The sequence below is a fragment of the Neoarius graeffei genome, chromosome 27 (assembly GCF_027579695.1).
Source record: "Neoarius graeffei isolate fNeoGra1 chromosome 27, fNeoGra1.pri, whole genome shotgun sequence".
NCBI lineage: Eukaryota > Metazoa > Chordata > Actinopteri > Siluriformes > Ariidae > Neoarius > Neoarius graeffei.
The window spans coordinates 23,563,989-23,577,235 of record NC_083595.1 but is presented as its reverse complement, the minus strand read 5'-3'; the positions used below and the strand labels follow the sequence as shown (position 1 = coordinate 23,577,235).

At 45.9% G+C, this 13,247-nt stretch overlaps 1 protein-coding gene across 4 annotated transcripts in view; it reads right to left on the bottom strand.

Annotated features, from left to right (window-relative positions):
- The window catches only part of phf21aa (PHD finger protein 21Aa), a 217,397-nt gene that overhangs the window by 5,451 nt on the left and 198,699 nt on the right, over nucleotides 1-13,247 (bottom strand). For all 4 annotated transcript variants that reach the window (XR_009651772.1, XM_060911884.1, XM_060911883.1 and 1 more), the window contains 2 exons: nucleotides 11,761-11,836; nucleotides 71-174 (listed from right to left, as the gene is read on the bottom strand). Coding sequence is in view for 3 of the 4 variants with exons in the window: in XM_060911884.1 (XP_060767867.1) it covers nucleotides 71-174; nucleotides 11,761-11,836 (180 nt within the window). In the remaining variant the exon portion in view is untranslated. The remainder of the gene's footprint in view (nucleotides 1-70; nucleotides 175-11,760; nucleotides 11,837-13,247) is intronic.

Sequence of the window (13,247 nt, the reverse complement as noted above, 5' to 3'; positions counted from 1 at the left end):
GTCATAGAATGACATAATTAGTCATTATAGCTGGAAAACCTTGGGGCTGGAGAAATAAATATGATCTCACCGTGATGGAGTCACTGAGCTGTTGAGCTTTGAGCTCTAACTCCTCTCTCTCCTGCTGCAGTTCAGAACTCCACTTCTCCAGCCTTTGTTTCTCCTGCTCTCTCTCTGGGAGACAAAAGAGGGAAGTCATGCCACATATTTGATTCACTACCAGTTAGGAAATGAAATAGTGTAAATTATTACCGAAGACCTGCCAACCCCGAAGAGAAACAGGATGCACAGGATGTACTTGTAGTACTTTTTTCAATGGTCTTTTCACAAATCACTTTAAGTAAAAGATGTTATGTACAGTAATTAATAAGAAAGTGTGCATGTAAACTTTTTAATGTCTACAGCTTAACTATTGAGACCAAAATATCAGCGTGGTGGCACCAGTCATAACGGCCAGGGGTTCAGGGGCTGCCTTAGGCTCCCGAAAGCTCACATGCTCGGAGATGCATTCTAGTGCATTTCCTGGCACTTGCAGGCCTCCCTGAAAGTCACTCTTTTTTGGCAATATTAATATGAGTTTTTTTTTTCAAAAGTTGCTGTGATTGTTTTTGATTGAAGACTTATTATAATTAATATTCAACTATATTGGTGACATATTTATGGAATAAGAATAAAACAACCAGTTCATGTTCAAGTATCAGCTTTATTTTCAGCTTCAGCCATTCGATTACAATACATGACTATCCAGATCTAACTCGGGAACCGGCACATATAACCACAGCACAGCATAAAGGTCCGGTCCCACAATACTGATAACTATAACTACAATAATAACTATAAATAAATCGGTCCCCTGCAGTTTATGTGGTTGGTGGTCACACCAGACAGATACAGATACCTATAGCCCAGGCCTGGGTTTATCAGCAGCAGTGAGACTGCTTCTGGAGCAACTATTCTAGGCCTGAACCTGATCTGATAAAACATCTGACCAATCAGGTAATTGTTTACACAGGGCCTTCCCCAAAGTGCGAATACACAGTGCTCCACCGCACTGTGCAACATCTGCGCTGTACTGTCACTTGCACACACACACAAAAAAAATCAATACCATGAATTGAACAATGCAGGGTACTTTCCGCACCTAAATATCTCCTATTCCTCTCTGAAAATGAGTAATAACTATAGAAATAGGAAGATATTGTAATATATAGGTCTAGACCTGGGCTATTCAATTGGTGGCCCTCGGGCTGGGTCCGGCCCGTGAGGCAATTTGTACTTACCCTTTAAGTAGTGTGTAAAAAAAAAACCGGCCAGACGCATGCACTGCTCTCACGTCTCCGCTCATATAACTATGGTCCTGTTCTAGCTAGCACATTAGACAAAATGTCTCTTTCTACTTTAAAAAAGTGAAAAGTTGATGCAGAAATCAGGCAATTCAACAGTGAATGGACAGAGAAGTACCCTTTCTGTGTGAATGTTGATGGAGAGTTTACACTGAAAGCAAAGGAGCTGGTAATGTCATTAAATGAAGTGCATTTACAACTCGAACTCATTGACATTCAGTCAACAGATGATCTGCAAGAGTCATTACAGCTGGCAGGTTCTGAAAAGTTTTGGACTCATGAATTCAGCCACAAGAAATTCCCTCGTGCAAGGGGTCTTACTCCTTTTTCCTCACAATGTTTGGCAGTACGTATACATGCGAATAGTCATTCTCACACATAAATGCCATTAAAACTAATAATCGCGCATCCCTCACTGCCCAGAATCTGCACCACTATATGCATATTGACCTAACCACGTATACACCTGACTTCACTGCTCTTGTTAAATCGAAAAAAAGTAATTTCTCTCATTAGATGGTAAATGTTGTCTAATTATTGAAAGGTCTGATGCAATTTCAATAGAATTACTTTGCCTTGATAAAACACTGCACTGATATGTTGTTTACACTGATATGTATAATTCCCCAGAGGAAAACATTGCTTCTTAGAACAGTCTTATCTTTGTCTTTCAGAAACAAATCAGCTCTTACACTGAACTCACTCTCTCTTTCTCCGAAAGGGGTTTTAAGAGAAACAAGGCAGAATACTGTAAGATCTGGCCAATGTCTCATAATGTTACTTCTTAATTTAAACTCCTAAGAAATAGTCTCGTCAAAGCCTAATTAAGTCCAATTGAAGTTCAACTTAAGATCTTAAAATACTCTTCTGCTATTCTTTTGCTCCTCAAGGGATTTTAGGAGAAAAAGATCAGAATTCAGTAAGATCTTATTTATTTCTGTGAGACAAAGACTATTGTAAGCAGTAATATTTTCCTCTGGGTCATTCCATACGTTGCACTTGTCTTTTTGCTTTTTGTTGGTACAGTTGTGTGCAATTAAGTCTTAGTTAAAGAAATTCTAAATGTGATATGGCTCATCTGGACTGATTTCCTAACATGCCATTTGAATATAGAAAGGCTTGGGCCTTTATCTTAAAACAATACACTGCACTGATGTTGTTATGCAGTTACAAAATACGATATATACAGTGGTGCTTGAAAGTTTGTGAACCCTTTAGAATTTTCTATATTTCAGCATAAACATGACCTAAAATATCATAAGATTTTCACACAAGTCCTAAAAGTAGATAAAGAGAACCCAGTTAAACAAATGACACAAAAATATTACACTTGGTCATTTATTTATTGAGGAAAATGATCCAATATTACATATCTGTGAGTGGCAAAAGTATGTGAACCTCTAGGATTAGCAGTTAATTTGAAGGTAAAATTAGAGTCAGGTGTATTCAATCAATAGGACGACAATCAGGTGTGAGTGGGCACCCTGTTTTATTTAAAGAACAGGGATCTATCAAAGTCTCATTTTCACAAGACATGTTTGTGGAAGTGCATCATGGCACGAACAAAGGAGATTTCTGAGGACCTCAGAAAAAGCGTTGTTGATGCTCATCAGGCTGGAAAAGGTTACAAAACCATCTCTAAAGAGTTTGGACTCCACCAGTCCACAGTCAGACAGATTGTGTACAAAAGGAGGAAATTCAAGGCCATTGTTACCCTCCCCAGGAGTGGCCAACCAACAAAGCTCACTCCAAGAGCAAGGTGTGTAATAGTCGGCGAGGTCACAAAGGACCCCAGGGTAACTTCTAAGCAACTGAAGGCCTCTCGCATTGGCTAATGTCCATGAGCCCACCATCAGGAGAACACTGAACAACAATGGTGTGCATGGCAGGGTTGCAAGGAGAAAGCTACTGCTCTCCAAAAAGAACATTGCTGCTTGTCTGCAGTTTGCTAAAGATCACGTGGACAAGCCAGAAGGCTATTGGAAAAATGTTTTGTGGATGGATGAGACCAAAATAGAACTTTTTGGCTTAAATGAGAAGTGTTATGTTTGGAGAAAGGACAACACTGCATTCCAGCATAAGAACCTTATCCCATCTGTGAAACATGGTGGTGGTAGTATCATGGTTTGGGCCTGTTTTGCTGCATCTGGGCCAGGACGGTTTGCCATCATTGATGGAGCAATGAATTCTGAATTATACCGTACCAGTGAATTCTAAAGGAAAATGTCAGGATATCTGTCCATGAACTGAATCTCAAGAGAAGGTGGGTCATGCAGCAAGACAACGACCCTAAGGACACAAGTCGTTTTACCAAAGAATGGTTAAAGAAGAATAAAAGTTAAATGTTTTGGAATGGCCAAGTCAAAGTCCTGACCTTAATCCAACCGAAATGCTGTAGAAGGACCTGAAGCGAGCAGTTCATGTGAGGAAACCCAACAACATCCCAGAGTTGAAGACATTCTATACAGAGGAATGGGCTAAAATTCCTCCAAGCCGGTGTGCAGGACTGATCAATGGTTACCGGAAACGTTTAGTTGCAGTTATTGCTGCACAAGGGGGTCACACAGATACTGAAAGCAAAGGTTCACATACTTTTGCCACTCACAGCTATGTAATATTGGATGATTTTCCTCAATAATTAAATCTCATCTCATTATCTCTAGCCACTTTAACCTGTTCTACAGGGTCGCAGGCAAGCTGGAGCCTATCCCAGCTGACTACGGGCAAAAGGCGGGGTACACCCTGGACAAGTCGCCAGGTCATCACAGGGCTGACACAGACACAGACAACCATTTACACTCACATTCACACCTACGGTCAATTTAGAGTCACCAGTTAACCTAACCTGCATGTCTTTGGACTGTGGGGGAAACCGGAGCACCCGGAGGAAACCCACGCGGACACGGGGAGAACATGCAAACTCCGCACAGAAAGGCCCTCGCCGGCCACAGGGCTCAAACCCAGACCTTCTTGCTGTGAGGCCACAGCGCTAACCACTACACCACCGTGCCGCCCTCAATAAATAAATGACCAAGTATAATATTTTTGTTTCATTTGTTTAACTGGGCTCTCTTTATCTACTTTTAGGACTTGTGTGAAAATTTGATGATGTTTTAGGTCATATTTATGCAGAAATACAGAAAATTCTAAAGGGTTCATAAACTTTCAAGCACCATTGTATAAGAACTTGTTAGGGTTTTGCTGGGATTCGAACCTGGTTCGTTGGTGTGATAATCCAGCAAACCCCCACTAGGCCACCAGGGGGATGACTCAAATGCAGAGGCGTGAGGCGGAAGTAGAAAAAGAATCAAAAGGTTTATTTAAACTATATACACTATATACAGGGCAAAACAAAAGACAAAAAAAAACCAAAGAGTAAAATCCAAAAGAAAAGCAAAGTGCAAAAATACAAAAGCTAAGAAGATCAAAAAACACAGTACAAAGGAAACTGGAGATAAACATAACAGCACAAAGACTCCGTGACAAGAGGACTGAACTCAGGGGTATAAATAGACAAACTAATTAAGGACACAGGTGAAGATAATTAGGCAATTAACACAAACACAAAACACAGGAACAGTGGCGGCCTCTAGAGGCCAAAATAAACACGACATGAAAAGGAAATAACAGCGGCCTCTAGAGGCCAAAACAGTCCTAGTCCTAACAGGACCCCCCCCTCTAGGAGCGTCTCCTGACGTTCCCAGGGCGATCCGGATGGGCCGAATGGAAGTCCCGACATAGTTCTTTATCAAGGACATCCCGAGCAGGAACCCAGCAGCGCTCCTCAGGACCATAGCCCTCCCAGTCCACCAGATATTGCAACCCGCCGCGGACCCGGCGGGAGTCAAGCAGGCGATTCACAGTGAACACAGTCTGCCCCTGGAAGATGCGGGGGGGTGGGGGGTTCCTAGGGGCAGGGGCATACGTAGACGTCAGTACGGGCTGTAACAGGGAAACATGGAAAGTGGGGTTGATCCTCAGAGTCCGGGGCAACTGGAGCCGGTAGGAGACAGGGTTCACCCTGCGCACCACCTTGAAGGGGCCAATGTAGCGAGGAGCAAGCTTGCGGTTCTCCACCCGCAGTGGAAGGTCCTTAGTGGACAGCCAAACACGCTGCCCAGGGCGGAAAGCGTGTGCAGGTCTTCTATGGCGGTTGGCCTGAGTCTGGTTGGTTCTGGAGGTCTGTATGAGGGTCTTCCTGACCTTGCTCCAGGTCTTGCGACACCGTCTCACATATTGGTTGACCGAGGGCACCCCCGCGTCCTCCTCCTGGTCCGGGAACAGAGGTGGCTGGAACCCGAATTGGCACTGGAATGGCGACAGCTTGGTGGCCGATGACTGCAGGGTGTTGTGGGCGTACTCCGCCCATGGCAGCCAGGTGCTCCACGATGTCGGGTTATCCATAGCCAGGCCTCGCAGGGTGGTTTCCAGGTCCTGGTTGAGCCTCTCCGTCTGACCATTGGACTGTGGGTGAAACCCAGAGGAGAGGCTGGCAGTGGCTCCGATGACCTTGCAGAACCCGTGCCACACTCGGGAGGAGAACTGGGGCCCTCGGTCTGAGACGATGTCCTGTGGAAGACCAAAGACTCGGAAGACATGATTAAACAAAAGTTTCGCAGTTTCAAGAGCAGAGGGGAGTTTGCACAGTGGTATGAAGCGGCAGGCCTTGGAGAATCTGTCAACTAAGACCAAAATGACCGTGTTACCTTGTGACTCAGGGAGACCCGTGATAAAGTCGACTGCCACGTGGGACCAGGGACGCCGGGGAATGGTCAGAGGATGCAGGAGACCCTGGGGACGCTGTCGTGGGTTCTTGGTTCTGGTGCAAACCTCACAGGACAGGACAAATGACCTTACTTCCTTCTCCATGTTAGGCCACCAGAAGCGTCTTTTCAGGAAGTCCAGGGTCCTCCGAGCTCCCGGGTGGGCGGTGAGAGGGGAAGAGTGACCCCACTGGAGAACCTTGGCCCGGGCTTGATGTGGGACGTACAAGAGGCCTGGTGGCCCCGTCCCAGGACCGGGGTCCTGGCGTTGGGCTCGTCGGACAGCCTCCTCAATACCCCAGCGGACAGGGGCCACAATCCGGGACACAGGGATAATAGGCCCGACTTCATTCTCCCTGTTAGTGGCAGAGAACAGTCTGGACAGTGCGTCAGGTTTGGTGTTCTTGGAGCCGGGGCGGTATGAGAGGGTGAAGTCAAACCGACTGAAAAACAGGGCCCACCTAGCCTGTCGAGGGTTCAGTCTCTTGGCTTGCTGGAGGTACTCCAGGTTCTTGTGGTCAGTCCAAACCAGGAATGGATGTTGTGCTCCCTCCAGCCAGTGCCTCCACTCCTCAAGGGCCAGTTTGACCGCTAGCAGTTCTCGATCCCCCACATCGTACCGGGACTCAGCAGGACTCAGGCGGTGGGAGAAGTAAGCGCAGGGGTGCAGCTTTCCTTCCGAACGTTGAGAGAGCACCGCGCCGACACCACTGTCCGAGGCGTCCACCTCCACGATGAATGGTTGGGAGGTGTCCGGGAGAACCAGAATGGGTGCCGTGCAGAAGCGGTCCTTGAGGTCTTTGAACGCCTTTTCTGCCTGAGGAGACCAGCCATAAGATCCACCTGTCCCTTTGGTGAGGTCTGACATGGGTGCTGCCACAGAACTGAAGTTCCTGATGAACTTGCGGTAGAAGTTAGCGAATCCTAAGAACCGCTGAACCTCCTTAACGGACTTGGGAGTAGGCCAATCCCGGACGGCCAGGGTCTTGGCAGGGTCCATTTGGAGTTGGCCTGTCCGTACAATAAATCCCAGAAAGGAGACCTCGGGAACATGAAATTCGCATTTCTGGGCCTTGGCGAACAGATTGTTCTGTAGCAGCCTCTGGAGAACCTGGCGGACATGGTGGCGGTGCTCCTGCACGGTCTTGGAAAAGATAAGGATGTCGTCGAGGTAGACAAAAACGTATAGGTTAATCATGTCCCTTAAGACGTCGTTGATTAGGGCCTGAAAAACAGCTGGTGCGTTGGTGAGTCCGAAGGGCATCACCTGGTATTCGTAGTGCCCAGACGGGGTGTTAAAGGCAGTCTTCCACTCGTCTCCCTGTCGGATACGGATGAGGTGGTATGCGTTCCGTAGGTCCAACTTGGTGAAGACGGTGGCGCCTTGGAGCAGGTCGAAAGCTGTGGACATCAGCGGAAGGGGATATCGGTTGCGCACAGTGATCTTATTCAGGCCCCTATAATCAATACATGGTCGGAGCCCCCCATCCTTCTTGCCGACAAAGAAGAAGCCGGCTCCAGCAGGTGAAGTGGAGGGTCGAATAAACCCAGAGACCAGGGCATCTTTGAGGTATTCCTCCATGGCCTTGCGTTCTGGCTGAGAGAGTGAAAACAGTCTGCCACGAGGAGGGGTAGTCCCAGGGAGCAAGTCGATGGCACAGTCGTAGGCCCGGTGCGGAGGAAGAACGGCGGCCCTGCTCTTGCTGAATACCTCCTTGAGATCCCAGTACTCTGTGGGAACTTGAGATAACTCGGTGAGATCAGGGGGCTCGGCAGGAGACACAGGAGAGCTAGAGAGCAGACAAGAGGCATGGCATGCAGGGCCCCATTCCACAACCTGGCTTGTTACCCAGTCTATGCGAGGGTTGTGGCGAGTAAGCCAAGGAAGGCCTAGAATAACTGGGAACTCAGGTGAAGGAATCAGGTGCAGGGATATTTCTTCCTTGTGACCTTGAGACTGGAGGAAGACTGGAGAAGTAACTTGAGTGACTCTTCCATCACCTAACGCTTGGCCATCGAGGGCAGACACAGACAGAGGGACTTCAAGAGGTGCAGTAGGTATATTGATGCTTTGGGCGAAGTGAATATCCATAAAGTTCCCAGCCGCCCCTGAGTCTATCAAAGCTTGACAAGAGTGGACAGACTCACCCCAGGAGATGGAGACCGGGATGTAGATTCCTTGGCCAGGGAGTCCGGGAGAGAGGGTAGGCCCCGTCACAACCCTCCCTCGGCTGGACGGGGCGGTCCTTTTCCCAAGAGTTCGGGACATGATGCTCGGAAGTGACCAGGCTTGCCACAGTAGATGCAGCACTTGTCCCTCCTTCTGCGCTCCCTCTCAGATGCGGAGAGGCGAGTACGACCCACTTGCATGGGTTCTGGACAGTCACTGAAGGAGGTAGACGGTCTCCAGGTAGAGGTAAGGAGGCTGGGGGGGCTCAAGGCTTGGTGGCGTTCTCTCATCCTGTTGTCCAGACGAATAGCATGTGAGATGAGGGTTTCGAGGTCACTTGGGCATCCAATAGAGGCCAGACCGTCCTTGATGGGGTCAGACAGACCATGGTGGAAGGCTGACACCAGGGCAGTCTCGTTCCATCCACTTACTGCTGCGAGTGTTCGGAACGAGATGGCGTAATCTGCGACGCTTCCTCCTTGCCGGATGGACATGAGCTTTCGGGCTGCGTCGGTACTGATGTCTGCCTGATCGAAGACCCGAAGCATCTCTTCAGAAAACAGCTGGAAATCAAAGCACTCAGGTCCCTGTCTTTGCCAGATAGCAGTAGCCCAGGCTCGCGCCTTACCAGCTAATAAGGTGATCACAAAGGCAATCTTGCGGCGATCCGTAGTGTAGGTGGTAGGCTGAAGCTCAAAGGTGAGTTGACACTGGGTAAGGAACTCTCGGCACTCACTGTGCTTGCCGTCATACCTCTGTGGTGCAGGAAGGCTGGGTTCGCGAGGTGAAGAAGGCAGCATTGCAGGAGGCACTGGAGCAGGAGTGGGAGCTGGATCAGGAGCAGGAGATGCAGGCAGAGATGTCAGCTGTGCCAGGGTTTTCCCAATTTGCTGAAGCAGTTCCTCGTGGCGAGCGAGGGCCTCACGTTGGCTGGTGAGCGTACGTCCATGAGCGTCCATGGTCGCTCCGAAGCGTGTCAAAGCTGCCATAATTCCCTGAAGGTTGGCCGGGTAGACAGTTGAAGCAGCCTCTGCTGAGTCGGTCATGACGGAGTCTTTCTGTTAGGGTTTTGCTGGGATTCGAACCTGGTTCGTTGGTGTGATAATCCAGCAAACCCCCACTAGGCCACCAGGGGGATGACTCAAATGCAGAGGCGTGAGGCGGAAGTAGAAAAAGAATCAAAAGGTTTATTTAAACTATATACACTATATACAGGGCAAAACAAAAGACAAAAAAAAACCAAAGAGTAAAATCCAAAAGAAAAGCAAAGTGCAAAAATACAAAAGCTAAGAAGATCAAAAAACACAGTACAAAGGAAACTGGAGATAAACATAACAGCACAAAGACTCCGTGACAAGAGGACTGAACTCAGGGGTATAAATAGACAAACTAATTAAGGACACAGGTGAAGATAATTAGGCAATTAACACAAACACAAAACACAGGAACAGTGGCGGCCTCTAGAGGCCAAAATAAACACGACATGAAAAGGAAATAACAGCGGCCTCTAGAGGCCAAAACAGTCCTAGTCCTAACAGAACTCCTATGTTGTTGTACTTTACTGTATCTGTAGCTGTTAATGTGATTACTCATATTTCAAGCGGTATTTCTCAGGCCCCTCATTTGGGATACTTTTCATGAACTGGCCGTCATTACGAACTAATTGAATAGCCCTGGTCTAGACTATCCTGGTACCCAACCCAGAAGTGAAAAAGGTTTCGCTGCGTGCACCGACTGCCATTCACAACCATGCTCTAGGCACTGGTCACTAGATGGCGCTGTTGCGTGATTTGACCTCAATTCTGTTTCTGGCATCCTGGAATTGGAAAATGAAGAGGCGTGCTACGAAGTGTTTTCATTTCAAATCTAATTTTGTCTTTTAAAATTTGCCCCTTGCATATTTGACAAGGTAAAAAACAGCAAATTTAATAATGTTTAATTGTACCTAAATCAGCCCAAGATGCCACCAGAATGTACCATTTTAAGTCTCTAATTTCAAAATTTTCTGGGGGAGCATGCCCCCAGACCCCCCTGGGTTCTGCATCAGTAGCACCACTCTGATATTTTTTTTTCTGGGAAAAGCCCTTTTTACATGTGAGACATGCTATTTTCCCCAGGTATCTTTGTACATCCTTATTGCATCATAAAGTCACAGAATATGAATTCATAGAAAATAAAGAAATATAATACAAAGCACAGATTTTTTTTATTCACGAATGTGTTATTTTCCATGAAATATCAATCGTAAATTAATAAAGTAAACATATAAATACAGGTAAGATATTTTAATTATGAACTTCAGCAGTCCAAACATTTAATTTTTTTAGACTTCTTAACTTTTTAGCCGTGATGCCTCATCTGTATGAAAATCCGTATGAATCTGTAATACACTGAAATGTCTGTGACCAATCCGTAAATTATTAGCATCCGTAATGCATCCATATTAAAATCTGTAACCACTCCGTATTTTGTATCCTTTTTTATTATATTTCCATAGTTCATGATCTATCTGTATTATGTAAACCACCGGGATAAGTGCATGGGGTGTTTTGAAGTCCAAGCTGTATGACCTGGAAAAAAAACTTGCATGACTATTCCTAAGTTGCATCCATTTATTTACCTGAGTGGCCAGACCAACCGATATTATAGTCGGGATTATAGTTGTGGTGTGACTGCTCCAGACTTGAACTAAATTCAGGCATAGGTATAGTCATATAGTTATACACGTAGGTATAGTTATACTCATCAGTGTTGTGGGACTGGGCCCTAAGGAAGGAGATAAAGTGAGCTAATCTCTGTATCTGTTTACAGTGACTGTCACTATTACAGTGACATTAATCTCCACACGGAACTACTCAGGCAGCTATGCACTGGGTGCTTACATGGACAGGGAATGGAGTACGTCCAAATGTAGAACATTCGCATGGCAGTGCACTGTTGCCACCGTGTGGGGATAACAAAAGAAAATTAAACAAAAGACCACATTTTCAAGATTGACAAGATTTATTAGTGTAGCTGCAACTTTTACAGGCATGTCGGCAATATTGTGGGTGTAGCATTAAGGAAACATTGTGTACCAGCCCGATATGCTGCAAAGACCTAGTTAGAACCCTGAACTATCACAGGTAAAGAGCAGCTCCCTCTGCCCCCAAGCAAAACCCTGTATACATGTGCAGTTCAGTTTCTACTGTCTGAATGGGCCACTGACCAGTGAAGAGAAGCAAACAGTGAAAAAGTGCCATTTTTGCCTATTTTCATAATTTCATTGGAAAGTTCAAATCACATGCACATCTGTCAGTCCTTTTAGATTAATATGTCAACTGGCTCATCTGCTGTTTTTATTTGTGGTGAAAAAGATGACCGCTCTTTTTGCATATTTTTAAGTAATAACTCATACTGACGTACTCTTGAGGTTGAAATGCAGAAGTTGTGTGCAAAATGTGTAAAAGTTGGCAGGTCTGCTCCCAGGACTCAAACCTGTTACCTGCTTTGTAAGAAATATAGGAATGGACTATGGCAAGAGTTCCAGGCCACTCAATCACTTCCTCCTTCTTCAAAATCTGGAAATTATTAAAAACTACTATTGGCAATCAAAGCACACACCGCTACAGCCTCAGTGCAGAAATAAACAAAAAGACATAAATGCAAAACAAGTGGATGAGGAAAATGCAACATTGAAAAATGCAAATACCAGAGAACAGAGGACATTACAATGAAGCATGTTAAACTTCCAAAGCTCAGAACAGCCTTGGCTCAGGTAAATGTGGTCTGAACTACTCCTGTGTCATTGAACCTTCGTACATGTGCAGTCGGAGGAAAATGTTTGTACACCCTTTGGAATTTTTTACATTTCTGCCTAAATTGGTCATAAAACATCATCTGAACTCTCCAGCAATCTTAAGAATGAACAAACAGTGTCTGCTTGAACTAAAACCACCCAAACATTTGCATTTTATCATATTTTTATTGACCATAAGATGGAATTATTCACAGGATAGGGAGGCATAAGTAAGTACACCCTTTGATTTAGTAGCTGGTTGACCCTCCTCTGGCTGCAATAACTTCAACCAGACGTTTCCTGTAGTTGCAGACTAGACGGGCACAACGATCAGGAGAAATCTTGCACCATTTCTCTTTGCAAAACTGTTGCAATTCAGCAAGATTCCTGGGATGCCTGGAATGGATGGCTTTCTTGAGGTCATGTCACAACATCTCGATTGGATTGAGGTCGGGGCTTTGACTGGGCCATTCCAGAACGTGAATTTTGTTCTTCTGAAACCATTCTAATGTCGACCTGCTTCTGTGTTTAGGGTCATTGTCCTGTTGCAGGACCCATCCTCTCTTGAGTTTCAACTTTTTGACAGATTGCCTCAGGTTTTTCTGCAAAATATCTTGATATACTTGAGAATTCATTTTCCCATTGATTATAGCCAGTTGTCCAGGCCCAGAGGCAGCAAAGCACCCCCACACCATGATGCTACCGCCGCCATACTTGACGGTGGGGATGAGGTGCTGATGGTGTGCTGTACCGACTTTCCTCCACACATGATGTGGTGTGTTCCCCCCAAACAATTCAACTTTGGTTTCATCAGACCACAATACGTTTTTCCAGTGGCGCTGAGGAGCATCCAAATGCTTTTTCGCGAACTCCAAACCAGCAGAAATGTTCTTTCTGGACAGCAATGGCTTCCTCCGTGGCCTTCTCCCATGAATCCCATTCTTGTTCAGTGTCTTTCTTATAGTAGATGTGTCCACAGAGATGTCTGCATGTTTCAGTGATTTCCTCAAGTCCTCAGCAGACACTCTTGGATTCTTTTTTACCTCATTGATGATGACTCGCAGTGCCTTTGGAGTGATCTTCGCAGGGCGGCCACTCCTTGGCAGAATAACAACCGTTCCAAATTGTCTCCATTTATACACAATTTTTCTAATTGTAGACACATGAACACCAAGGGTCTTAGAGATGGTTTT